The 26,059-nt window shown below is 44.3% G+C and overlaps 3 protein-coding genes across 4 annotated transcripts in view; all 3 read left to right on the top strand.

The window, feature by feature from the left end:
* The window catches only part of LOC135199477 (leucine carboxyl methyltransferase 1-like), a 344,037-nt gene that overhangs the window by 58,245 nt on the left and 259,733 nt on the right, over positions 1–26,059 (top strand). The gene's annotated exons all lie outside the window — the stretch shown is intronic.
* LOC135199475 (uncharacterized HIT-like protein Synpcc7942_1390) lies at positions 16,312–20,175 on the top strand. Its single transcript, XM_064227564.1, has 4 exons — positions 16,312–16,622; positions 17,841–18,077; positions 18,463–18,535; positions 19,976–20,175. Exons 1-4 carry the CDS (start codon positions 16,476–16,478, stop codon positions 20,065–20,067), a joined length of 549 nt encoding a protein of 182 aa, XP_064083634.1. The 5' UTR covers positions 16,312–16,475; the 3' UTR covers positions 20,068–20,175.
* The window catches only part of LOC135199472 (HEAT repeat-containing protein 6-like), a 138,267-nt gene continuing 135,965 nt past the window's right edge, over positions 23,758–26,059 (top strand). For both annotated transcript variants that reach the window (XM_064227562.1, XM_064227561.1), the window contains exon 1: positions 23,758–24,032. In XM_064227562.1, coding sequence (XP_064083632.1) covers positions 23,856–24,032 — 177 coding nt within the window. In that variant the 5' untranslated portion in view covers positions 23,758–23,855. The remainder of the gene's footprint in view (positions 24,033–26,059) is intronic.

Genomic DNA, 26,059 nt, shown 5'->3' with positions numbered 1-26,059 from the left:
CTTCCTTCGGGAAAACTTCACCTTCGCTCTCTTCACTAGAGAATGAAGGGTGTCGGCTTCCAGTCCTTATTCTTGTTCCTGGAATGGAAGAGAATTTAGGATGGAGGTCTATGTACAGGAACCTACAAATATGCTACCTATATTGCCCTCTCGACATGCTTCTGTTATCAGTTGAATTGTCCGAGGTGAAGGCACACACCGTATATAACTCTACGGGTTGTGACTGAGACAAATAGTATCTTCTTAATTGAACTGCAACTCGGGACTGCCCTGCAAACCTCCCAGGAGTTACCAGTTTCAATTTTGAGATACTTGTGGTATTGTTACAACAACAACACCACAGCGTTTGCATTCACTGAAATCCATTTTGATTAAATGCTCGAGCGTATTTTTTTTTTTTTTTGCGCTCGATGGTTCTAGCCCAACGCATTCCTTCTTGGAATGGATTACCTGGCAACTCAGGATGACGAGTGAGCGTGAGCTAGCAGTGTATGGGCTGCCTGCCAGCCCTGCCTGCTGCAGCCCAGTATCAGCTGGCTCTCCGAGATAGTAGGTCAGATATTGTATCTCTCCTCTGCGATGATTGACTACCGAACTGATTCTCTGCCTGGCAATCACAGACTTAGGTCTCTGGTTGGCTGGGATTCTCGCATATGTGGATGACCATCTCTACTGCATCGCCTTTAACATTGCGAGAATTTTCAGACAGAGATATCTCACTAGACTCTTTATCATCTTTCTGTTTACCGCACGGTAACAGAAGTCTGTAGCCTAGTCTCCCACTGCATCGCACCTGCTGCTGCGATGACGCGGAATGATTTCTTCAGACATCTGAGTTTGTCTTCTAAATATATCTCGTATTCGTAGGTGTGCAATTGTTCGTTGTCACCCCGAATTGTAGATGTATAACAGAAGTCACCTGTTCCCTGCCCTGCCATCTCTACTAACAAGTATATAGATGTCCTCCCTGATTCAGCCCATGAGAAGCAGTTCCTCAGGCAGTACAATCCCTGTGTTTTCATTACTGAAAAGCGTTCCGCTTTCATTGCAACTCCGACTTCTCACCGAACAGCAATGAAGTAGCGGTTTAGCGTTTTCAGTCCTCTGTAAAACAACTGGGATTAGGCTGTCTTCACGGGTTGGTGTCATCAGCGGGATTTTTCTAGTTCAGAATCTTGAGAGTTAACTTCTCTTGATTCAGCTGTCAAGACGTAGGTCTGCATTCACCTATCACCTTTTGTCTTCAACGGCACATAGTATTGTTTCTCCTTAGTTGAGATTCAATTACTATGAGAACTTCTGTCTTGCCATCAGGGACCTCGGTCTCTAGAAGGCAATTGACTTTCATCTGTTGGGTACATGCCTTGAGAGAACCATCATCTCACCTTCCAGCATCGGTGGCAACAGATAGACGATTTGTATGGTCTCTCTGCATAACCCCTCAAAAGGCGAGGGTCACGTGACTACGCCTCAGGTGCATGGACGGCTCGCCTCACACAACTGAACGCAGTCAGTCAGCAGCTGTCGAAGTGTCCGAGACAGTCACGAGCTACGCTGTGGACTTTGTATCGGTTGATCCAGATCAGTCATTACTTTGTCCTACTGGTGTGTTCCGGTACCCATAAGTATCAACACCCACCATGTCGGTGTCTTTATCCATTGTGGAGACAACGAGACCATGAGATATTTCGCCACAGTGGGATACGAGACCGTGAGAGACTTCGCTGCAGTGGGATACGAGACCGCGAGAGACTTCGCTGCAGATAGATAGACCAGTAGATGGGTACTGGACATCACTCCGAAGAATATGTCGGACAGGAAGATGGAAAGGTCATTGCGACCATATCTTTCTTTCCCTTCGGGACTGCCCACAGGTCCTTGGAACCTCATTTCCCCGGACCAGTGGTGGATGCTTGCAAGATGTGTTTGCTTACCCAGCTCCTTCAAGAGGACAAGTTGCATCTCGTCCATGGTGTGCAGTTGTAGAGGTAAGAAGGATGCGAGAGTGACTGGCTCTCTCCCCTTCCACGCCTCGACCCTCCATCCCTCGTCCTTCGGGTTGAGGATAGGACTCGAATTCACACTGGCTGGTCGGACGATTGATGTGGTAAGCTTACACATAGAGCATCCTTTTTATGTTTCATATCAGTATCATAGACGCAATCCCGCTCCTTCCTCTAGCAAGGGGAGGAAGGAGACTGACAATAATGCAAACCCTTCCCAGATATTCTTCACAGCCCTTTTTCGGATGAGTCACGATCCCTCACTCATTTCGAAAAGGCCCAGAAGTTTGACTCTTGATCATGCAGCTCCTATACTCCGATCAAGTTGTCAGAGGCAGCAGGGCACTCCTCCTCGCTCTTACGACCAGGAGGAGTAGCCTAGGTGCACAGAACTCCGGTCAGTTCTAGAGGCTCACTCAGATTCCTCCCACCAATCAGTGAGTCTTCCTTATGTTAAAGGACCGAGGGTTTGTATTACATGTCGGAACAAATCACAATTTGTCGTCAATTGTATTTTTCCTAACTACGTATACAAACCTGAGGTCCTTTAACAGATATGCCCACCTCATGCCACCCCTCCCCCCTTGTGACCAGGAACTTTGCTGTAGTGGGGGGCTTGCGTGGTGTAATGAAGAATTGAGCAATGGTGGTGGGGTGATTTATTCACCCTGGTAGGTACTGCCATGCCACTAAGGTCAATTCAGAGCATCCTGACTAATCCTGGTACTCTGTATCACCTTCTCCTATTTTCACTCTTTCTCTCCTTCCTCTGTCCAGATGGATTTTGTTGATGACCTTAGCATGAATTTGGACATGCTCTTACTGCTCTTTGGAGCTGAAGGAGGGTGGAGTGGGACGGCATGCCTCTCCACCCGTAGAGGGGAAACTTTTATGTCAAACCCTGCATTCGGTGCTGGGTCTGATCTCGATGGACTGACGACCCTCAAGGTACTGAATGTTGGGTGTATATCTAGGTTGTACCCCTAGGGTGCCCCAATAAGGGAATTGCATCCCCTAAATGTGGCTCCATGGTGGGTACGGGGAAAACCTAGACGAATCTTTTATATATCATTCTATGAGAAACTTAAAACCCCAAAATCCTGATGACCATTGCACGGAACCAGACATGGGAAAGACTCTTCAATTCAGTGTGGTTACACTGGCACCATATACTCCTCATCAAGGGAGAAGAAATTTTGTAGGAAGAAAATCCTTAGAAGAATCTGGAGAAGAAGTTTTGTAGGAAGAAAATCCTTAGAAGAATCTGGAGGATGTGTACCTAATAAATTTGATAAATATCTAAACCAATACCTTTGAGGATAAAGTTGTGAATATTTTTGAAGTACATAGGGATATTGTAAAATGTTGTGGGAGGGAACCCAAGATATTGCCACATGGTAGAAATAAGCTTTTGGTAGAGACTAGATCATTAGAAGAAAGTGAGAAATTGAAATATCTGAGTTTACTGGGAGGAGTTCAGAGTGAATGTGAACCACATGATACCTTCAATCATACCAAAGGAATTATATATGCTCCTCATCTTATGATTCATCCTGAAGAGGAACTGGAAGATGAACTTAAAGATGAGGGGGTATTGAAGGTGGAAAGACTAAAAAAGAAAGTAAACGGGGCATGGTGTCGTATGCCACAGTTATTATTAACTTTCAATTCTTCTAAATTGCCAAATTTTGTTAAAGCAGCTTGGTATAGATATAAAGTGAAACAGTACGTCCAGGAGGTGTTTTTACTGTCAGGAATATGGGCATATTATTGGGTCCTGTAGATCCAAGTTGCAAGGAAACCCTGCAATTTGTATCAATTGTGGAGAAGTTGAGCATGGTGATTGCCATGCTGAACCAAAATGCATTCATTGTGGGGAAGCACACCAGTCATCCTCGAACTCACGTGATGTTTTCCATTTTGAAAAAGAAGTTCAATATACTAGAGTCCTTTAGAAAGTTACTTTTGCAGAAGCCAGAAGAATAGTACTGAATAAATGTATAAGACCAGGGGTATCTTTTGCAAGTGTTGCTGCAAATAGACAACAATTGAGAAGGAGGAAAGTTAATTCGAATACTGCTTCAAATTCATTTGTAACAGGTGGAGAAATTCAAAAATCCCATGTAACAGAAAGTAGCAACAAAATTGCTGATGTGCATGCCTCTTTTGGGGGGTCGCCTTCCTTGGCTGATGCAATGGCTTCTTGGGAGCATGGAACACCAGCTACAGAGGCAGCCAGCCAAGAACCAGAAGTTGCTTCCTGTATGGAGGTAGCAATGTTAGTCCCAAAAAGAAAGGAGGCTGAGGGTGGCAGGCAGTCTCCCTCTAAGAAAAAACAAAGCAGGATTCCCCAAATTCCTGGCAACCCTACGAAGACAAAATATCTTCAGAGGCCCTATTATCAAGGCCTCTAAACTCAAGTAAATTTTTAAATTTTCTTCAGTGGAATTGTGAGGGCCTGAGAGCTAAACGGGAGGAGCTCAAAATGCTAATTTTTGAGTTATCTCCTGTTTGCATAGCTTTGCAGGAGACTATGCTCAGCAGTGATTTTATTCCTTGCCGTAAAGAATATGTTGCTTTCCATTCAGATCTAAATCAAAATAATAGAAACCGGGGTGGAGCAATGTTATATGTTGGCCATGATACTCCACACAAGCATTTTCCTGTTAATTCTTCTTTGCAAGCTGTTGCAGTGCGTGTTTCTGGCTCGTAAATATACAATTTGTTCCGTATATCTTCCACCAAATGTAGCTTTCCCTAGTACTGATTTCTGTAATCTCATCAGACAGCTTCCTCTGCCTTTCATCATCCTATTTGATATGAATGGAAGAAATCCTTTATGTGGGGATTTAATTACTAATGAGAGAGGAAACTGCCTGTCATCCATTGTTGAAAGTGAAAATGTTGGTGTTCTAAACACTGGAGAACCCACCCATGTCCATGTACAGACCGGTACTTTAACAGCCATCGACTTGTCAATATGTAGTGCCGATGCCATTATGGACTTCAACTGGCGAGTGATCGATGATAGGTACAGTAGTGATCACTTCCTAATTGTTGTTAGCACTGGATCAAGTCCTCCATGTTCAAGATTACCCCGTTGGAGTGTAAAAAGAGCTGACTGGGCAAATTTTGAAGAGCATAGTTCAATCGAAGCTACAGCAGAGGAATTTGAATGCATTGAGGATGCTATTGAATTGTTAATAACTACTTTATTTGCTGCTGGACTTCAGTCAATTCCAAGAACGTCAGGTCTATTTATGCGCCGACCAGTACCATGGTGGTCAGAAAAATGCCATGACACCCATAGAACTATGAGATCTTGTTTTACTCGGTATAAAAGACGGAAATGTAACTATTGTCTGGTAGAATTTCGTAAGGCTAGGGCAAAGTTTAGGTTTGAAATTAAAAATGCATGAAGAAAATCTTGGATAAACTTCTTTTCTTCCATAAATTGCAAAACTTCCATCACATTAGTGTGGAAGAAGATAAGGAAAATAGCAGGAAAGGTTGTACCTAGCCAACCACCGGTGTTAAAAATAAATGGCATAAATGTAGGAGATCCAAAAGTAGTGTCAAATGAGTTTGCTCTACATTTTGCTAAAATATTAAAAAAGATAATGAGAAACCACATGCAAACAGCAGAAAACAGACGGAACAGTATTATCTTGATTTCACAACAAATAAAGAGGAGCCTTATAATATTCCATTTACTATGTTTACTATGAGAGAATTTGAATTGGCTCTCTCAAAGTGTAAAGAATCTGCTCCTGGTCCTGATGAAATTTCATATTCTATGATCAAGCATGCTGCTCAGAATACTAAAAGATTTATCCTCAGTATAATAAACAGAATTTATAAAGAACATTACTACCCTTTATGTTGGGAACTAGCAAGAGTCCTTCCTTTTGTCAAGCCTGGAAAGGATTCTTTTGTAGGAAATTATCGTCCAATTGCCCTAACATCTTGTTTGTGTAAACTAATGGAGAAAATGGTGAATGCTCGTTTAGTGTGGTATTTAGAGCGAGTAAACTTTTTCTCTCCGGCCCAATGTGGTTTCTGCAGTATGCGATCCACTGTTGATATCATAGTTAGAATGGAGTCTGCAATATGTGAAGCCTTTGCCTCTAAGCACCACTTTATCACGGTTTTCTTCGACTTGGAAAAAGCGTATGATACTACGTGGCGATATGGAATTTTGAAAGTAGTCCATGAATATGGTTTAAGAGGAGAATTGGCTATTTTAATTAAGCTATTCTTAAAAAATCGTTATTTTCAAGTACAAGTAGGAGCAATTCTGTCTGAAGTATGTAAACAAGAAGAAGGTGGTCCTCAGGGCAGTGTGTTAAGTGTGACACTTTTTGCCCTAGCAATTAATGACATAGTAAAGCAAATACCTGCTGATGTTATGCACACACTCTTTGTGGATGACTTTTCTTTATCTTTTGCAGCTGCACATATGTCAGTAGCAGAACGTCATCTACAAATAGTAATAAATAAAATAGTGAAATGAGCTGAAGTGCATGGTTTCAGATTTTCTTCATCAAAGACTGTAGCCATGCATTTCTGTAGAATTAGAGGGATACATGCAGACTCAGATTTATATGTAAATGGCCAGAGAATATCTTGTGTTAACGAAACAAGGTTTTTAGGAGTGATTTTTGATACTCGGTTGACATGGCTTCCCCATATCCTAAATCTCAGGGCTAAGTGCAGAAAATCCTTGGATATCTTGAAAGTTTTGTCAACTACATCTTGGGGAGCAGATAGACTCCAGTTATTGAGATTGTATAAAGCCTTGGTTTTATCAAAATTAACATATGGATGTGAAGTTTACACCTCGGCTACCCCAAGTCGCCTCAAGATTTTAGACTCCATTCACCATACTGGATTTAGGATTGCTACTGGAGCTTTTAGGACTTCCCCTATAGAGAGTATGTTAGTAGATGCTGGGGAAATGCCCCTAGCCTTACATTACCAGGCTCTTCTGGCTCAAAGCTGGTTCAGATTCCAAAGACTTCCTGGATCCCTAGTATGCCAGTCGCTAAGAAATGGAAGATTTGATAGTTTTTATGAAAGTCATCCAAAGATGCCACGTCCAAATGCCTTCAGACTGAAATCAACCCTCCAAGACTTGAACATCCCAGACAGATGTGTATTACCGGTCAAGGCATCTGTATCTCCCCCTTGGAAATTCCCAGCGGTAGAGTTTTGTAACTACTTTAATCAACCAAAAAAGAATGTCTCTGATAAAATATTATGTTATACCTTTTTAGATCATATGTCACAACATGATAATTTTATCCCAGTCTTTACCGATGGATCCAAAACCAGTGCAGGCGCTGGTTTTGGCATAGTTTTCCGTCTTTTGAGCATAGTGGAAGGCTCTCAAGTAATGCATCTGCATTTACTGCAGAATTATATGGCATTTTAAATACTGTCAAAGAAGTTTTAAAAAGTAATGATAAGAATTTTATTGTGTACTGTGACTCTAGAAGCGCTCTAGAGTCACTGAAAGATTTTTATTCCAAACATCCAGTAGTTTTAAGTATTCTAGAATGGTTATTTTTAGCTAAGCAGAGGGGTTTTAATATAAAATTTTGTTGGGTTCCAGCACACATTGGAATATCTGGAAATAAACGCGCTCATGCAATTGCCAAAGAGGCTGTTTCTCGTATTGAGCCCAGATCATTTAAGCTGCCGTGCAGAGATTTATATACTCCAATTAGAGAGAAGCATAAAGTACTTTGGCAAAATATTTGGTCAAATTTAACTACAAATGTAAAAATGAGAACAATTGCACCTGCAATCAATCCTTGGCTGTACAATTTTATGCCCAGAAAGTTTGAAACGGCTCTGTGCCGCCTGTGTATTAGACATACTAGGCTGACACATTCCTACTTGATGAGTCGTGATCACGAACCATACTGTGAGGATTGCCTAGTTCCACGGACTGTTATGCACTTGCTGGTTGAGTGCCCCAGTTTGGTGGAACAGCGCAATCAATATCTATACTATGGGAAGGAGAATAATGTTTTTAAGTTATCAAAAATTTAGGAGCAAATGGGATTTTTAACATGACTGACTTCTTTGGGATTTCTTTTTAACTCTGGTATTTTAGATAAACTGTAATGCTTGTGTGCGCCTTGCTTTTATTCTTATTGAAATGGTGTATATGTACAGTATATGTATGCATGTATGTATGTGTATGTATATGTATGTAATGATTTCTTTTTTATATCATTCATTTTTATATTTATTTTATAATTACCAGTATCTTTTATCATATTTTTAAAATAATTCTCTGTTTAATTATTATTATTATTAAAATTTATAGGGTCTTTTTATATATAGTTCGGCATCAATGACCTAGTTGTCGTGATGCTAGATTAATATAGTATCAATCAATCAATCATGCCACCCCTCAATCTGAACCTGGGCCGAAAGGCAAAGTGGAGTGTTTACATCTGGGCAGGCTAGCCTGCCCCACGGTAGTTACTGCCTAACCACCTTGTTCAAGATTCAACGGCCATAATTCCAGCTACATTCCTTATGTTAAAGGACCTCAGGTTTGTATAGTTAGGAAAAATACAATGCACGACAAATTGCGATCTTTTTGGTGAAGGTATTTTGAAATTGACAGATGGTATGCAATTTTGTATGCCGAACTCTGCTTTTACTGTTATGTGATTTATTTTAATTTTGCAAGTAGTGTATTGAATGCAACTCTTAATTGTCCTAGCACAATCTTTTATATTTACCATTAACAACAATTTGTCAGTTACTATTTGTGCAAACAGTGCATGAAAAGACAAAGGGAATACATTGAGCTGCCAGAAACATTCAACTTGTAGTGGCTCATATGAGAAGCTATTGTACAATAACATTGCGTCAGAGCTCTATTAGCGTAGTTTGTTTGTTCCGACGCGTAAGACAAACCCTCGGTCCTTTACATAAGGAATTACTTACAGCACCAGCTGGACCGGTCGTAAGATTTCTAACAAGGTAGTTCGGTAGTAACTGCTTGTCCAATGGTCGGGAGTCCCGCCCGACTGGAGGTAAACATATCACTGCTTTCAGCCGCTGTCGGATGTAGACGTGTGTTTTCACCTCTCTGCCCGCCATCGTTGTGAGACTTCTTATGGTTTCGTCAACGAAGCTGTTTTTCTCAACTTTCCCTTGTGTAGTACTTTTGTGTGTAAATCATTGTGAATACTTATTGGTTTTTTTGTTGTTTGTTTTTGTGGTTTGCATTGGCAACCAGAACTTAGTGTCATGCAAGCCCACAAAGACGAGAAGCCCCCCGCCAACCGGAGATTGTGCCCTGGTGTGGAGGGCTGTAGGTGTGGGGCCTTTAGGTCCTCTGAAACAGTGTACACGGTGCCAAGGGCGCGAGTGCTCTTGGTCCATGCCTTGTGACTTTTGTGTTTCTTGGTCGGAGGAGCGGTGGGAGCACTATGAGAAGAGGAAAAAGGCACGTAGAGTAGCCAAGGTGTCGTCAGAAAGCTCTCCCGTGACACCTCTGGTGACTGACACATCGTCTTCATTCCTTCCCTCTAGCCAGCTCCCGCGCATGGGTCTCTCTCCTTTGGGGGACATGGTGCGTTCCTCCTCTTCATTCGACCTGTCGAGCGCAGAAGGAGAGCAACACCCCGACCTGGAACTTTACTCGGGGTCTTCCGTCTGTTCAGGGTGGGATCTTTACCCTACCCCTGAACGAACGGGACCCCCCCCCCACTAACCCGACTGTTGCTTCCCCAGGTGTGACTGCCGCCGTGGGTGGAGACCTCCAGCAGGTCTGGAGCTCATTGAGCCTTCCGGGCACTCCCAGCATTCAGGGGCTGTTGCAACATCTGACTGGCCCTGTGACCCATAGACCGGTGACGATGACCACCACCACCATCTTTACACCAGGGTATGCCGCGCCACCGCACCTGGTTTGCACACAGCACGTACCCTCGGTGACCCCCTCAGCCACTGTGCAGGCCCCGCTGACGTTCATGCTACGGGAGATGGTTCCTTCGCCTGGTTTTGCTGTCCTTGCCCCAGCCCCTGAATTTGAGTGCCCGAAAAGCTCCCCGCTTGACCGCCCACTGGTTCCTGTACCTGTTCCTGCTGTCTCTGTTCCTGCCTGTGGTTGTGCTGCTCCTTCTGCAGGTCCCTCCGGACATGTGCAGTTAGACCGTGTTGCTACTGCAACTGCCCCAGCTCCATCCTGGATGGAGGACCTGTCGGTTGTTCTGAGGAAGCTGACGAAGAAGTCCAGGAAGAAGAGGAAGGTGTCGTCGTTTTCTGCCGCCTCTTCCCCTTCAACTTCCAAGGCCCCACAGCTGAGGAAGAAGAATGTGGCCTCCCCACCCCCCCATAAGAAGTCTTGCACAGAGACTTCTAAGGGTCTGTCCCACTCTGGTGGGACAGGTGGGTCTTTCGCTGGTCCTCCCGTTCCTTCGGGAACAGGGACTGTAGGGGTGCAAGCTACTGCTGGTACCTCTTCTCTTGGTTCCAGAGGTTCCACCTCCGCACCAGGAACCTTCTTGGCCGCTCGCTTGCCCGCGTCACCGAGTGTACGGCCGTGCAGCCAGGGTCCAGACCGCTGAGCCTGCTCACCGTCAGGACCCAGGCATGGAGCAGAAGACTGGCTGGAGTCGCTCAGGTGACTCTCGCCAGGCCGGTGATCGCTCTCGTGGTGATCCCCCGGTTCCCAGGGTTGACGTGACGGTCCCACCAGACCAGCCACGTGTCAAGGCTAGGAAGAGGTCCCCCCGGTCACCAGGTCCAGCCTCGGCTGGACCAGGTACCGTGACGAGTCGAGAGGACGTGGCTCGCTCTCACCGCGTCAGTGGACACTACCGGTCACCTGACCGTCGCTCTCACCGGGACTGGACAGCTCGCATGACTGGTAGTAGTTCTCCTGATGCACGAGACCGTCGCTACCGTTCTCGGTCCAGCAGTTCTCCTCACGGAGACCACGGGTCCGCTGGTAGGCAGGGTAGGAGCGTCAGGTCTTTCTCACCTGTCCCTTCAACCTCCTTGGGCTACGCTGGAAGGAGTGAGGCAAGCAGGGGTGACTGTGAGGAGCGCGCTCCACACGGTCCCACTACGAGAGCCTATGACCCTTGGACCTAGCAGGTCGTATGCCCAAGTGGTTGGAGGAGACCACGAGGGGACTGGCGAGGTTCTTCCTTCTGAAGGAAGAGTGTCTCGAGAGGTGATCTGCCTGGATGGATCTGACGGTCCATCGCTGCAGGACGCTATCACTCCCAAGATACAGAGGTCCTTCACGGGGTCATCACGCTGATTCGTCAGCACAACAACCTCGGGGAAGGATCGGTGGTTGCTCCCCCATCGAGGTTGAATTTATTCTGGGGTCCCAAGAAGGAACCCAGAACGATGGTGGGTTTACCCCAATCCACCTTGGCCAACGTTGTGCTGGGCCAGGTTGATTCTCTCGTCTCCGGACAAAAGGGCTGCTTCACCCTTTGCCTCGCCAGCGGTGATTCTACGTGCCATCGGTGGACCCATTGCCGACCAAGCAGGTTGACCCGGAGATAGCTAGGCTAACTCCGGGAATGCCTCTCCATCACCTGCTGGCTGAAAACCTCTGGTTTTCACAGCAAGAGGCATTGGCCCTGGAAGCGACTACCATGGCAACCTTCCAAGCAGTCTCCTGGCTGGACCTGTGGTCCCTCACGGTGTCCAGAGTTGCAGCCTCCTCAGGACCTATCACTCCCGAGGAAGACTCGGCGTTCAGTAGATTGTGTCAGTCTGGAGGTAGAGCCATCTCCTACCTCGCCCATCAGACGGCCAACCTGGTCCTGACACGCCGGGACGCTGACCTGGCTCGGGTGACCAGGGCGGCCAGTCGAGAGGTGACTCTGGGTCATCATAACGGACCGTTGCTGGGTTCCTCCTCTCTCTTCCCCAGAGAGATGGTGGACACTGCGGTGGAAAAGTGGTGCACTAATGACAGTGACCGCCTAGTACACCAGGCAGTCTCGAAGGCTTCTGGGCAGCCTTGAGCAACTGTGGCCAAGCCTCGTAGCTTGCCAAGCTCTTCCTGTGCATGGGATCCACAATCCTTCCTGGTTCCTCTCACGGAGGAAGTAAGGGAGGACCTGGCTAGACAACAGGAACCTCGTAATAGGAGTGCCTCTACGCACTACCCCTCCGGAGATGCTACTGTTCTCAGACGCATCTACCAAGGGTTGGGGCGCACATCAACTTCCTAGAACTCAAGGCTGTGTTCCTCGCACTCCAAGAGTTCTGGGAACGAGTGATGGGACACTCAGTGGTGTTGATGAGCGACAACACAACGGTAGTGGCATACGTCAACAAACAGGGGGCCTAGTGTCCCTCCCGTTGCACCAGTTGACAATGCGGGACTCTCGCACCCCTCGGGCCGGCTGGAATCAGCGGGCGCGGGCGACCCGTGCTGATGTTGCAGAGGAGCGTCGTGCCTGCGGGTCCAAAGGGCACGTCCTCCCATTTGAGGGCGGTGATGACTGTGCGATATGCGGCAGTCTCAGGGTCGGCGGCCTGTTCCCGGGCGAGGACTTCGTAATCGATCCCGAGGTGCACGGCATTGATCTCTATCCTCGAGGGGGCATCAGCCACAGGGTTCTTCTCGCTGGGGACGTAATGGATGGTGCAGCAGAACTCAGCGATGGCTGCCAGGTGCCTCTGTTGTCTCTCTGACCAGGCGTTCCCCGCCTTGGTGAAGGCATGCACCAAGGGGCGGTGGTCTGCCCTGATAGTGAAGGGGGCGCCCTCAAGGAGGTAGTGGAAGTGGCGCACTACTTGGTACACCGCCAGGAGCTCGCAGTCGAATGTGCTGTATCTCGTCTCGGCGGCCGACAGTTTTTTACTGTAGAAGGCGGGCGGCTGGGTCCCGCCCTGGACCATCTGCTCGAGGACGGCCCCGCAGGCGACATTGCTGGCGTCAGTGGTGAGGTGTAAGGGTGCAGTGGTGTCCTGGTGCGACAAGGTTACGGCTCTGGTGAGGGCCATCTTCGTGTCGTGGAAGGCCTGCGCTTGTTCTGCTTCCCACGTCAGGTTCTTTGGTTTGCCCTTCCGGACCTGTGTTAGAGGGGACATGGTGCGGGCGATGTCAGGGATGAACCGGCGGTAGTAATTCACCATCCCGATGAATTCTTGCAGGGCCTTGACCGTAGTTGGGGTCGGAAACTTCTGCACCGCGTCTACCTTCTAGGCCATGGGGTGCACGCCTGCTGCAGAGATCTTGTGTCCGAGGAAGTCCACCCTCTCGGCGCCGAAGGTGCACTTGTCAAATTGGACGACCAGCCATTTTCCTGCAAGCGTTTCAGAACCGCTCGGACACGGTGTAGGTGCTCCTCCAGGGACCTGGAAAAGATCAAAATATCGTCGACATAGTAGACGCAGAAGGGCAGGTCCCCCAGGATGCTGTCCATCAGGCGCTGGAAGGTGGCCCCTGCGTTTCTCAGGCCAAAGGTGGAGTAATGGAAGACGTAGGAGCCGAAGGGCGTGATGATGGCGGTCTTGGGAACATCCTCGGGATGCACCGGAACCTGAAAATTTGATTTTAAAAGGTCCATTTTTGTGAAGATTTTTGCTCCATGGAGGGCCCCAGTCAAGTCCTGCATGTTTGGCAAGGGGTATTGATCGGGGATCATAGCGAGGTTGAGTCTCCTGTAGTCTCCGCAGGGCCTTCAGGTGCCGTCAGGCTTCCGTACCGTGTGGAGGGGCAAAGCCCAAAGGCTTGATGCTTTCCGGCAGATACCCATTCGTTCCATTTCCGAGAACGCCCTTTTTGCATCCTGAAGGCAGCCCGGAGGGAGTCGTCAGAACTTTGCGTGTGTCGGTGGCCCTGTGGTGGTGATGTGGTGGAATATTCCGTGCTTGGGCAGTGTCCCCACCACCTGACGAAGTTCCGGTTTGAAAGCTTCGAGGAATTCCTGCAGGAGGTTGCCATACTTGTGGGGGGCGATGGTGCAAATTGTGGGGGCGCCTTAGGGAATGGCATGTCCCCGTGTCGAGGAGGCGTTTGTGGCCCGCGTCAACCAGGAGGCCATTATGCGCCAGAAAATCCGCCCCCAGTAGTGGAATCCTGACGTCTGCGATGGTGAAACGCCAGACGTAGTTGTGCCCCAAGATGGATATCTTGAGGGACTTTGTGCCGTAGGAGTGGATGGGGGTCCCATTTGCGAAGAAGAGGGCGGTTTGGTTGTCAGGCTCGCGGCTGCGGTCTTTTCCTGACGGCGGGAATATCGAGTGCATCACCCCTGTGTCCACCAGCATCCTCCGGCTGGAGATCGCGTCGCGGACATAAAACCATACGGCGTGTGGTTCCGATGAGGCTGCTGCCACAGGCAACTTTGATTTTGTCTGCCGTCGCCGTTTTTTGGCTGCTGGAAGGTGCAGGGGCTTTCGCATCTCTTGGAGTACCTTCTGAATTTCTTGTGGTAATGGCACCGGGAGTTTTCACCCCACTGCGTGTGGGAGGACTTCCTCTGGGTCACGGCGCCAATCTCTTGCGTTGGGTCATCTTCTTCTTCTTCTCCCTTCTCTGCGGCTAGGCACACGGAGGATCAGGGAGCGGCGAGCCTTGCAGCCTTGCTCGACAGTGTCAGCTTTTTAGCTTTCTCCAATAGTTCGTCGTCGGGGAGGGTGTATGCGTCTGTTCCTTGGACATCTGGCTCGAGTTGCCGCAGATTTCCTTCTTCTTCCCGTCGGGACCTACTTTGGGCAGGCAAAGGAGGCTCATCACCAGGTCCCAGGCATCCTGTGGGTCAGTGCCTCGCATCGGGTTTGTAACTAGGTCGAGGGCACGGGCAGCTTTCTCCGCGAAGGGAGTGGAGTAGGCTGTCACGAGTCTTGTCTTTAATTCGTTGAGTGTGACAGGTTCGGTCTGTGCCAGACCGGTCAGCCAGGGGGTTATTCGGTCGAATACTTCTGCCGGGAGGACTGACATGACGAGGTCAGCCTGCAGTACCTTGTCTGAGAGTCCCATGACCCAGAATTGCCCTTCAGCTCGGATGAACCAGACGGTTGGGTTCACTGTTGTGAAGGGGGGCAGTTTGACAGCTTGAGTGGCAGCTGTGTGTGAGGCTGCTGTTGAGGCAGAGGAGGCCTGGGTTTCTCGCACAGAACTGTCTGCGTCCATTGTCCTTTCTCACAAAACAGTCGACAGGAGTCGTAAATGGCGGGCCAAACCGTTTGAGGAACGCCTGAACACACCTGGGGAAGGTATGCCATATTTAGTCTGCTAGAGGCGTTGGTTTTTTCCACGGTAGGAGCTTTCAGAGATCTAAACTGGGGCGTCGTGTGAGTCCGCTAAAGATCTCTGAAAGTGAGCGGTGGTAGTTAGTCCCTTAATGACTTAGCCAAAACCGATTGGGTCACCGTCCAAACCGGGAGGTCGCCAGTTGTGAGGTGTGAACAAAGAGGCAGATAGAAGTGTACTGATCTTTATTGTTGTTTTTGATTAAGCTGACCTTGTGTCAGCATGGGCTCTTGCTCACAGAGCAGCCCGTAAAATCTTTATTACAGGTAAGGGAAATTCAAATATACAGCATGCGGGCGGAAATGTGGTATCCGACCCGCGAGAGAGTAAAAGTGGGTCGGCGAGAGCCGATTTGTGTTTCTTGCAAGACATATAACTTAGAATATAAAAGTACACAAAACATGATCTTATAATAAGATATATACATTAGCGGAAAGCCCGCTGAACGCTCTCGAGGAGGGAAGTAAGAACAACGCGATTGTAGAATTAAATACAGAAGAATTTGCGATAAGGCGTTGTCCTTACAATAGTATCATCGGGGTTCTACGATATGATCAAAAGTACAGTAAGTTTTAATTAAATATATTTTAATATGCTTCTTAAAAGTAGCATTTTGTAAAAAGATAATTGACGTTAATGGATGTGTATGATCACGAAATGACGTTTGCACTTCAGCAAAATTTAGCCAATTTATAAGAAATTTAAAGATTTTTTAGTTTTGCAGATTCTTTTAACCTCTTGATAAGGCTTTGTTCAGCCTAATGTTTGGTTTTCGCTTTCCGCCCTTTAGTAACTGATATTTGTCTGTAGCTTTAGAATTTAGATCGATGCCTCTGCGTGTTTAGCCTGTGAAAGTTAACTAGTTTTCGACACAGCTCTGTTTTCGTCTACGTTTCCACTTTAAACAGTATCTTTAGATAATCGCTTTTGCTACAGTATATGATTGTTCAAACATTGTTTCAGACTATAACCTATCACTCTTAGTTTCTAGTTTCCTTCGTTCACCCTTTAGTGATTGGGCGCTGTTGTAAGGAATGACTCTACAACTACTACTACTACTACGTCAACTGAAGTCAAGTGTCTTGTTACCAAGCGGAACCCGTCTTGATAATTACATTGAATTAGATAAGTTTCCTTTCACCAATTCGCAAATTGAACCACTGAAAGTGACATGAGCTGCATTTTCGCCGCGAAATCGTAAAAGATCGAAGATGACACTGCTCTTTTTCGGCGTGAAGTCCCTTAACTTGGGCCGCCAGCGCTTACTGGTACGCCTGTCGAGCACACTGCAAGCAAAGAGGCCCAGACTTCAGCAGCAGCAAGTTGACAAGTGTTGTGGCCCACGTTTAATCACCCAGGTGATAACTCTTGATCCTTTTTGACGAGTTTTAATGGAGATATGGCCATAGACTGGCCTAGTTTAACATGAAGCCTGAATGGCGTGGCCGAGCGTTCGATTCTCGGCATTCCACTGAGGGGTCAAAGATGTGTACTATTTCTGGTGATAGAAGTTCACTCTCGACGTGGTTCGGAAGTCACGCAAAGCCGTTGGTCCCGTTGCTGAATACCCAACCACTGGTGGTTCCATGCAACATAAAAATACCATACAAACAAACAAAGACATTAAGCCTGAGAATAGGGCCAACAGTTACCTATAATCCGACAGTTGTGGGGACAAAATTCCCTGCATTAACATAAAAGTCATGATCAGCTCACAGATTTAGTATCATATCTATTTATTGAATCGTGGAACATGCCGAAAAAAATTAAGTTCGAAAAACGTCAACTGCCATAGTCTAGCTCGCAGCGGAATAGTTAATATATAGGGTAGATCTAGGTTACTTATCCGCGGCAGCCTAGACTATGGGAGTTGCGGTTGTTCTATGCAGTTTTGCCTACTGAACAAGAATTTTAAGTAATATTTATTTGGACGACTGTAATTAACCCCCAGGGGCCAGTACTAAACACGGCGAAATACATTGGACGCCCCAATCCCTAGTGGATGTCGTATCCGCGGTTACGTTCTTTGCAGTCCGTGCGGATTGCTTTTGTAGAAATACCATAGGTATATAGATCTACCGAAATTAATAGTTTATCAGATTTCAGAAGTCAAAAAAAGAGGAGGGGGTTACGTAGCCTAGATGTAGTTGAATGAAGGAACGTAAATGAACAGATGTAAATTTTATCAAGCTTAATGTGATTTAGTCAAGTTACTCTTATGGGCTATTCTTGAAGTAGTGTATTATCTGTAGTTTACACCAATTAGAAGTTAGTATAATATTTATTTTAAATGACCTTGATACTTAATTCATTGGCTTAAAGTTTTTTTATTTTTATGTTTATAAATGTGCTATAGCCTATTTTACTATTCAGAATCATATTTGCAATATCTGGATTGTTCCTGCAATATTTCATTTGAACTTTTCTTCTTCAAGTTAATATAAGGGGACTATTGTTGACCAACACCATTTTGAAAAGACACTAAAAAGAATACCCATACATAACACTGTAATTATCATTTGCATTGTTTTTTGTCCTGAACACCCATTGTTCACTGAAGTCCGTATATTTTTCAGAACTTTCGCATGTTCAGTGATGAAGTTGCAGCAGGCAGAGCAGCAACCTCGGAAAGCAAGTTCAAGCCCACCATTTTTGACAAGATTATTGACCGCTCCATTCCAGCAGATATTGTGTACGAAGATGAAAAGTGCCTAGCCTTCCGTGATGTTGCACCCCAGGCTCCCGTCCATATTCTTGTGATCCCTAAGAAACGTATTCCGATGCTTAGTGAAGCTGTGGATGATGAAGCCCAGGTAAGGTTTCCTGTATGCAAAGTTGACATTTCTCAGCTACATTGCTATGGCACAGAATTTTTTAAGCTGATTGGATCATATTGCCATAGGGAATAATGCATAGTTTGTAAATTTTTTAATTTTGTACATATCCTTTGCATCTCTGAGTAAATCTTGTATAATTTATGAAATATAGCTATATTGTTTTATTTTTATTCAGCTAAAAGGCTCGGTTAGGATTTGTTTGATGTGATCTTTTATTTAAATTTGATTCATCTTTATGGTAAGCTTATGGAATTTTGATATTTTTTGTAATTCATTCAATTCAAATGTTAATCATAAATATTTTGATAAACGAAAATACATATAAAGTTGTTGTCTTTTACTAACTTTTGTTTTGTTTCAGCTTTTGGGACATTTGCTGATTGCTGTTAAGAAGGTTGCAGCTCAAGAGAAACTTGACAGTGGATTCAGAGTTGGTAAGTCATGTTGAATTGATAGTGCTTGTGATAGCGATAATTATTTAAGCTTCATAGATAGTACTGCTGGTCTAATAGAGAAGCGCACAGTGGCGTAGATATTTTTATATAAAAACAAAGTACAAATACACAGTTTGCCTTGGTTAATGCAGGCAGGCAGGAAGTACCGTACCTAGCTATGCATAGTTCAGTGGTTCGCTTTAACAAATTAGTTTGTACTATTCTTTGGCATTAACTTATAAAGCAATTGATGTATTAATGATTTTAGTGTCTCATGCCAAGAAATATTTTTATGTGGATAGTTTTATCTTAGTTCACATAAAAAGCCTGTGTTATTGTGTCATCATTAGTGACCTTAGTTGTTGTGATGGTATGTTATAGTACTTTATTAAAATCTAGAAGAATGCCATACATATTACATGAATCAGAGCATGTAGTACTTTGAAGTTACAATAAAAAATGCAGTTTCCATTCTAAAGTTTGGAAGAAGGAATTAGCGTGGCATTTTTTTAATCTGTAAAGGAAAGTGATGTTAATTTCACTTTTGCCTCTTATTTTTATGTACTATTTGTCTAAGACGTAATATCTTTTGAATTTTATTGACCTTCTTTATATAGGTTTTGGTTTTCCCTGTAGTAACCCCTTCAACTACCTTTAACTCATAGTGCATTTAGCTCTTCCCTAGTGCAACCTGGAGTTTTAGTTTTCCAAACTTAGAGCACTACTCATGCAGTAGTATTTGTAGTTTTGTTCATTTTAAAGGAAGAGTCTAAGAAAGTTAGACAGTTAAGGAAGAAGAGACTAAAGGGCACAGATGAAAATTTAAAGGTAGAAAATTATGCACCCAGATGCAAAGGGACTCTTTAAAAAGAACTTTGAATACCACCTTTAATTTGTTGAGCAAGGCACATTAAGCACTAATTGTATGGTACTGAGCATCCATGCATCCTAACGCAGATTCAAATCCTGGCCTGCAAGAGAGGAATTCATCCCAAAATTTAAACTTCAATAGAAAACATCCAAAAATATTAGGAAATCAAGAAATTTAGATTTACAGTAATTGGATATTAGCCATTTAATATACTGTGCATAGATCTGTTGAATTTGACATGTAGTTTTACTACATAGTAATTATAATGTTTCAGTGCTGCATGTGAGTCATAAACTAGATCTAGGTTGACTGTTAATCAGTTGATGTATTCATAAAAGATTTGACTTGAAGAAAGAACCATAATGTACGTACTGGTAGGATTTGTGCACAGTAATAATTGTCGTTAATTGTGACATATTAAATTTAACTACATGAAGTTAATGTTCTAGCTTGGTCTTTCAAATCATCTAAGCAAAAAAATGGAAAAACTCCTCTTACAAAATTTATAATGTAGACACTGCGGAATACTAATATCTTTCTTACAGATAAACCTTGTCTTTTCTTTTCAGTCATAAACAATGGGAAAGACGGTGCTCAGTCAGTTTACCATCTCCATCTCCATATTCTTGGAGGCCGTCAAATGTCTTGGCCACCGGGTTAAGCGACATATATATGTATTTTTTCTAACATGGTTACCTTTAAATGTAGAAACTATGGGGCTGTAGTTCCTCTGAGCTCAATGAGTGACAATGAATAAACCTAATTTGAGGTGGTAGTTTTCTTCTAGTTTTATCTGACATGAGTCATACCTTTAAAACCATTGTCATTCGTAAGCATCGGCAATTACCTACCACTTTACTTTAGGGGGATAACTGTAGTAAGGCACCATAATGTAAAACTTAATTTTGTGATTAAGTTTAGTAGGTGTGACATTTAAAATTCACACTGCATAGAACCCTGTAGGGCTTAGTGCCATCAGTGTACCTACTGCAGTTCATTGTAAGCATTTCTCAAAGTTCTTTGCAGCATCCTTTAGGCCCCTATCTGCAACCCATTTCATTCTTTTTACTATACCTCTGTTCATATTCACATTCTTCCATCTAACTTCCACACACTCCTAACAGTTGTCTCAATGTTATTTCCAGTGCTTGAATGACCTCATCTTTCCTAGTGCTTGGCCTAAATTATATACACTATTCCAAAGCCACTGTATACATATAAGAAAATCAGTATTCTCCACTTGGGTTGAAAAATACAGTTTTCAAGGGCTTACTTATACCCTTGAGCAGCTGTGCCAAAGATTCACATAGTCAGGTAATTATGAATAATTTTCTTCAAATTAGACTTAGAATTGAATTTTGTTCACTAATAAAAGACTTTTATATATAGTATGTGTGCAGGAACATCTCATACATATAGAATAAGACAATCATGACTGAAGTTGCATGTTCTTGCTGAATAATTTGGAGTTGTGTGAATTTTTTTCAAGATCAAAGGCCCATGGAATAGGCCTAATTGCCTTGGCTAGTCTAGGCCCCCAAAAAATATGGAGGAGGAAGGAAGAAAGGTGGAACTTCGTCACAAAGGAAGTGACAGACTCAACCTCTCAAAGTAGAGTAGGTTGTAAGTCAGAAAAAAAAGAAGCAGGAAGAAAATGTTAAAGCTTGGAAGTAATTAATAGGTTTCCCTAGAGTAAATGGTGGAAGAATTGGCCTGACGAGTGTTACATGGTGGCCTGAGAGGAAAAGGAATCATCATGCTGAGCTTAACAGAACAGAGAGGAAAATAATATCCCCAGAAACAATGAGAGAAGCCACAGTACGGTGGAAAGTGAAAGAAAAGCGAGTTGAAGTGGATGGGGGCCAGAGAGGGGGATTTGCAGGCAATGAATTACACCTTAGATTCAGTCTTTTTGGGAGAGACGACAAAATACAAATCGCCCGAGATATGAAAACAATACTCCTAACAGAGATGCATTAATAACCAAGCTGAAAACTTACATAATTTACCAAATCTACATTACCCTTTTTATGGTAATGGTGGTGGGGGAGGCGTGAAATTAATTTAGTTTATTCCACTCTTCTCTGTCATGTGCACTTTATACCTGATTTTGGTTTGTCTGGGTCTTCTTATATCTCCATTTACCTTTATATTGTTGGCCTTTCTACAGGTCTTTGTCCATATCTGGTACTGTTTTGACTAACTTCCTTATACATTCATATCACATGTCCAGACACTCAGCCTTTGTTGATATGTCAATTTATTTTCTAGCTGCCAGACACAAAATCCCTTCACAATAGTCCAGTAATCCCTTTCCTTCTTCATACAGGCTTTGCTACTATTTTGTTTTTTTCAGTATCTGCTTCAATGTGTTATTTTGTCCACAAGGAAGTGAAAAGTTTATACCTCGTCTTTGATCACCCTATCACCTCCTCTATCTCATTTGCTCTGTTACATTTCAGGCTTCAAAAATTATACATTGTACTTAATTTGCAATCTCGAGTATACCTTGTGACATAATCTGTTACGAATAGAAAACAGTAACTAGTCCATCCCAACACATCATCCATAAGGTCACTCTTGCAGTGATTTGCATTCTTCTCCGCTCCATTCCACTTTTCCACCTCTTAATCGGAATCGGATTCTATTGTTGTTAACAATAATCAACTTAAACAGTTTTCAACATGATGTTCGCTAGTCAGTCTTTCATCTTACAGTGGCTGCCAATTTATGCATCCTTTGCTCGCTTTGGAGGTAAACAAATTCAATGCTCCATGTTCCCAACTTCCACTTATCCTCTTACCCTTATTCCTCATCATGCTTACTGTTGGCTTGATCCTCTCACAGTATACATTAAAACTAAAACAAGTGTTTTCAGTTTTTCATTATCCCCAATAATTACTGTAAGCTACAAACGTCTGCCATATCACGCTTTCAACCCACACTTTTTATACTACAACTTTGCACCTAATCTACTTTCTTTTTGAAATATTGCGTCATTCCATCCTTAAAAGATATCAAAGAGGCTAGCACTACTACCAAAGCAGTCACTCTTCTGCCTAAAATTTCTTACTTATGCTTTTCAACCATCAAAACCACTTAATTGCTCTCAACAGCCTAATTGTGAGGTAATTAGGTGTTATAGCAGATGATTCAGTTATCTGAATGACAAATTCTTTCGAAATTGCTGTTCAGTATCTTAAAACTTCAAATCGCGTTAGAAGGTCACATAGTGACAGCTGATCGGGAAACTGTGGCTGACCAGTGTGATCCCGTAACTGCCTATTATTCAGAAAATCCTTTTAAGTAGTTGTTCTTGTTTTATTTATTGAATTATATACGGGCTTTTCCTTCAGGGCAGTACGTACTTTGCATATGAGCTTGGTTTGTTCAGGGCCAACGTAAGAGATCAACAGAAGCCAAATGCAATGCAATTTACGTAAATTTCCAGTGCCTGGCATCTTACCATAGAAAACTTTTAATGTTTAAAAAAAATCCACAATTTAAAATATATTTCTATGTAAAAAAAAAAAAAAAATGCTTTCGAACACTTGAACGGTGTTTCTCAGGTGTTCGAAAAGTCTTTGTTTTTTACATATAAATATATTTTAATATATAATTGTGGTGTGATCGGTATGGTCTTGGCCTGCCACCTCTGTGGCCGCGAGTTCGAATCCAGGGCATTCACTGAGGAGGGGTTAAGATGTGTATTTCTGGTGATAGAAATTCACTCTCGACGTGGTTCGGAAGTCACGTAGAGTCGTTGGTCCCGTTGCTGAATAACCACTAGTTCCATGCAACGTAAAAACACCATACAATCCATCAGATGTATAATTGTGGATTTTTTTTAACAATTTGTTCTTCGCGAGACTGAATTCCTTAACAAAACGTAAAATCTTAAAACTTTTCGTCTCCACTATTACGTCGTTCATGCTCGCATGAACGTTCTCTATAACAAAAATCAGTTTATAATGCCAAGCTTACTAAGAATTATCTTTAAAATAATCTAATCATATTTAAAATATACTATGTAAGGTTATTATTGAGTTAATAGCTTTAGCTTACTATATAAAATACATTTTACTAAAATTTGCTTAAATGTTAGGTACCGAAAGGTGCCATGTACACAATTTCCGTCAAGACCTATGAAGAGAAGGAAAGTGACGTAGTGGGAAAATGTCTATTTTCAGGTAACAACGAAATAAGAAAAGAAACCATATACTTGATGTGGAAAAAGAGAGAGAGAAAAAAAGGAAAGAGCTAAACAAATAAACAAACAAAAAAAATACCCAAGACTAAGAGGCGCCGTTGCAAAGGCATTGCCTCGACCCATAACTACTACTACTACTACTACCTGTCGGCTGCCGCTCGCTGTCAGTCGAGCAGTGTGTGTCTGCCGTGAAAGTCAACCGTAAAACCATCTTCGATTTTTATGTTTTGAGTGAAATCATGGCAGTGGTCGGTGGGTCGAGGGATTCCCTGTCATGGGACGAGTCCGTAGGACTCTTTTTAAAAATCAAGAGTCCAGTTACTTCCAAAAACCGGGGTCAACTGGTGCAGGTCCTGACCGATGTGTGCCAATCACACGCCGCTTCCTCCAGATTCCGTATGATGCTTGACCAGCGGGTAAGTTTGGGGGGTCAAGGGTCAGGTCACGTAGAACTGGCTATGATATACCTAAAGCGGTTAAATGACGTAATTGAGACTCAGCGGGTTATTTAGCGAGACATTGTAGTTTCCTATACCTAGGAAGTTTAGGCTAGGTAGCCCTATTCTACCTAGTTGGTTGCATACTAAGGTAGCTAGGCTACCTAGGTATACTACTAGGTACTACCTACCTAGTACCTACCTACTAACTATACTAGGCTAATAACAATTTAACTGTTAGCTATACTACCTAGTAGCCTAGTTTTTGTATGTTGGCTGTAATTAACTTTGAGGTAGCTACCTAGCCTACTACTAATTCTAGGAATTAGGTACCTAGTAGCCTAACTCTGCATGGACTGCAAGGAACGTTCCTGCTAGGGTAAAAAACCGCACGGTACAGGGGTGGACCATGTACGATCAATGTGTACAACCCCAAGAAAAGTACATTATAACGCGTCCTGACACCGAAGTAGAGGTCTTTAGCTCCGTTTCTCACCAACAAGAAGTCACGTCTGATGCCCATCTCCGATGTCAGGACGCATTAGACTGTAATGTACTTATTTTGGGGTTGTACACATTGATCGTACATGGTCCACCCCTGTACCATGCGGTTTTTTACCCTAATACAACAGCCACTGGGTAGGGACTGGGGCAGCAAATGTATTTTGTCATGTCCATATCTGGTTACCAGTGATCAGGAGCACAGAAGGAAGTGCTCATAATATGTAGCCTAGACTATGGTTGCAACATTAAAATAGTGTTTTGTTCATGCCACTTACCTGACAGATATATATATAGCTGTATTTTCTGAAGTCCGACAGAATTTCAAAACTCGCGGCACACGCAGTGGGCGGCCAGGTGGTAGTACCCATTCCCGCCGCTGGGAGGCGGATATCAGGAACCATTCCCATTTTCTATTCATATTTTTTCTGTCGCCGGTCGGTAAACAACTGTTTACAGACCTCTGCTCAGGATTTTTTGGATTTGACTCGCTTTTAAGTATCTGATTGGTTTTTTGGTATTGAATTGGATTGTTGGATTGGCATGCGCGATAGTGGACCGTTTTTTGACTTTGGATTGGCTTTTCTGTAAACGTGATGTCTGGATCAAGTGCTGTGAGTTTCAGTGTGTGTGTGAGGACTGATTGTAAGGTGAGGCTACCGAAAGCATCGGTAGACCCCCACACAGTATGTATGAGTTGTAGGGGGCATAATTGGTTTGGGGTGGATAATCTGGTGCAATGAATGTGAGAGATTGACCGATGATGATTGGAGAGTATATGAGTCCTATCGCTTTAAATTGGAACGCGATAGGATCAGGAGGTCTTCCTCCAGGAGTGGTTCTACCAAAGGTAAGGCTAATATCTCTCCTGTATTAACACCTGTAGAGTTTGCATCTCCTAAACCTGTGTTGCCTTCGGGCTCTGATTCTGTGTCGGGAGAAGCTAATGCGCTCTCTCTTATTTTGGAGTCTCTACGCACTCTGGAGACCAAAGTGAAAGCCTTGGAAACTGGCTCGGTGCAAGTGTGTGATCGTGCCCCTAGTGTTGTGGAGGGGGCGTCAGATCGGCCCCATAATGCCTCTAGGCCTAGACCTCTATCGGACTCCCAAGACTCAGGGAGAGGGTATGTCGAAAGCCGCAAGAGGGTTACAGGGGCTCCCCACCGATCTGGCGTCCCTTCGGCAGGCCTTGTTGCAAAGTCCCAGGCTGCCAAGGAGCTCGCGTCCTGAAGGATTGCTTTTCGTCCTCCGAAGCGTCCTCCCCGCGCAAGGGGTGGAGCGCTCGGAGAGACTCTCGTCCTCTGAAAAGGACGTTTCGTGTTGAGGACGCTTCACGTCCTGTATCGCCGCTTTCGTCGGAGGATGCGTATGACGCTTTTCCGCCTCAGAAAAGGGGTAAGATCTCCTCCGATGAGGACGCTGGGTTGCGTGCACAGGCGCGTCTCCCTGAGAAGCAGGTAGCTGTACCTGTGAGAAGGAAGGAGGCGTCCCCTCGCCCCTCGTCT

This window comes from Macrobrachium nipponense, chromosome 25 (assembly GCF_015104395.2).
Source record: "Macrobrachium nipponense isolate FS-2020 chromosome 25, ASM1510439v2, whole genome shotgun sequence".
Taxonomy (NCBI): Eukaryota; Metazoa; Arthropoda; class Malacostraca; order Decapoda; family Palaemonidae; genus Macrobrachium; species Macrobrachium nipponense.
Note: the sequence above shows the minus strand (reverse complement) of the source record. Positions and strands in the feature narration are given on the sequence as shown.

Excerpts from the sequence above, each read along its gene's own strand:
- LOC135199475 (XM_064227564.1), top strand. The coding sequence starts at position 16,476 with ATGACACTGCTCTTTTTCGGCGTGAAGTCCCTTAACTTGGGCCGCCAG. Across the intron at positions 18,078-18,462 it reads CTGTGGATGATGAAGCCCAG|CTTTTGGGACATTTGCTGAT; the intron begins GTAAGGTTTCCT and ends GTTTTGTTTCAG. Across the intron at positions 18,536-19,975 it reads TGACAGTGGATTCAGAGTTG|TCATAAACAATGGGAAAGAC; the intron begins GTAAGTCATGTT and ends TTTTCTTTTCAG.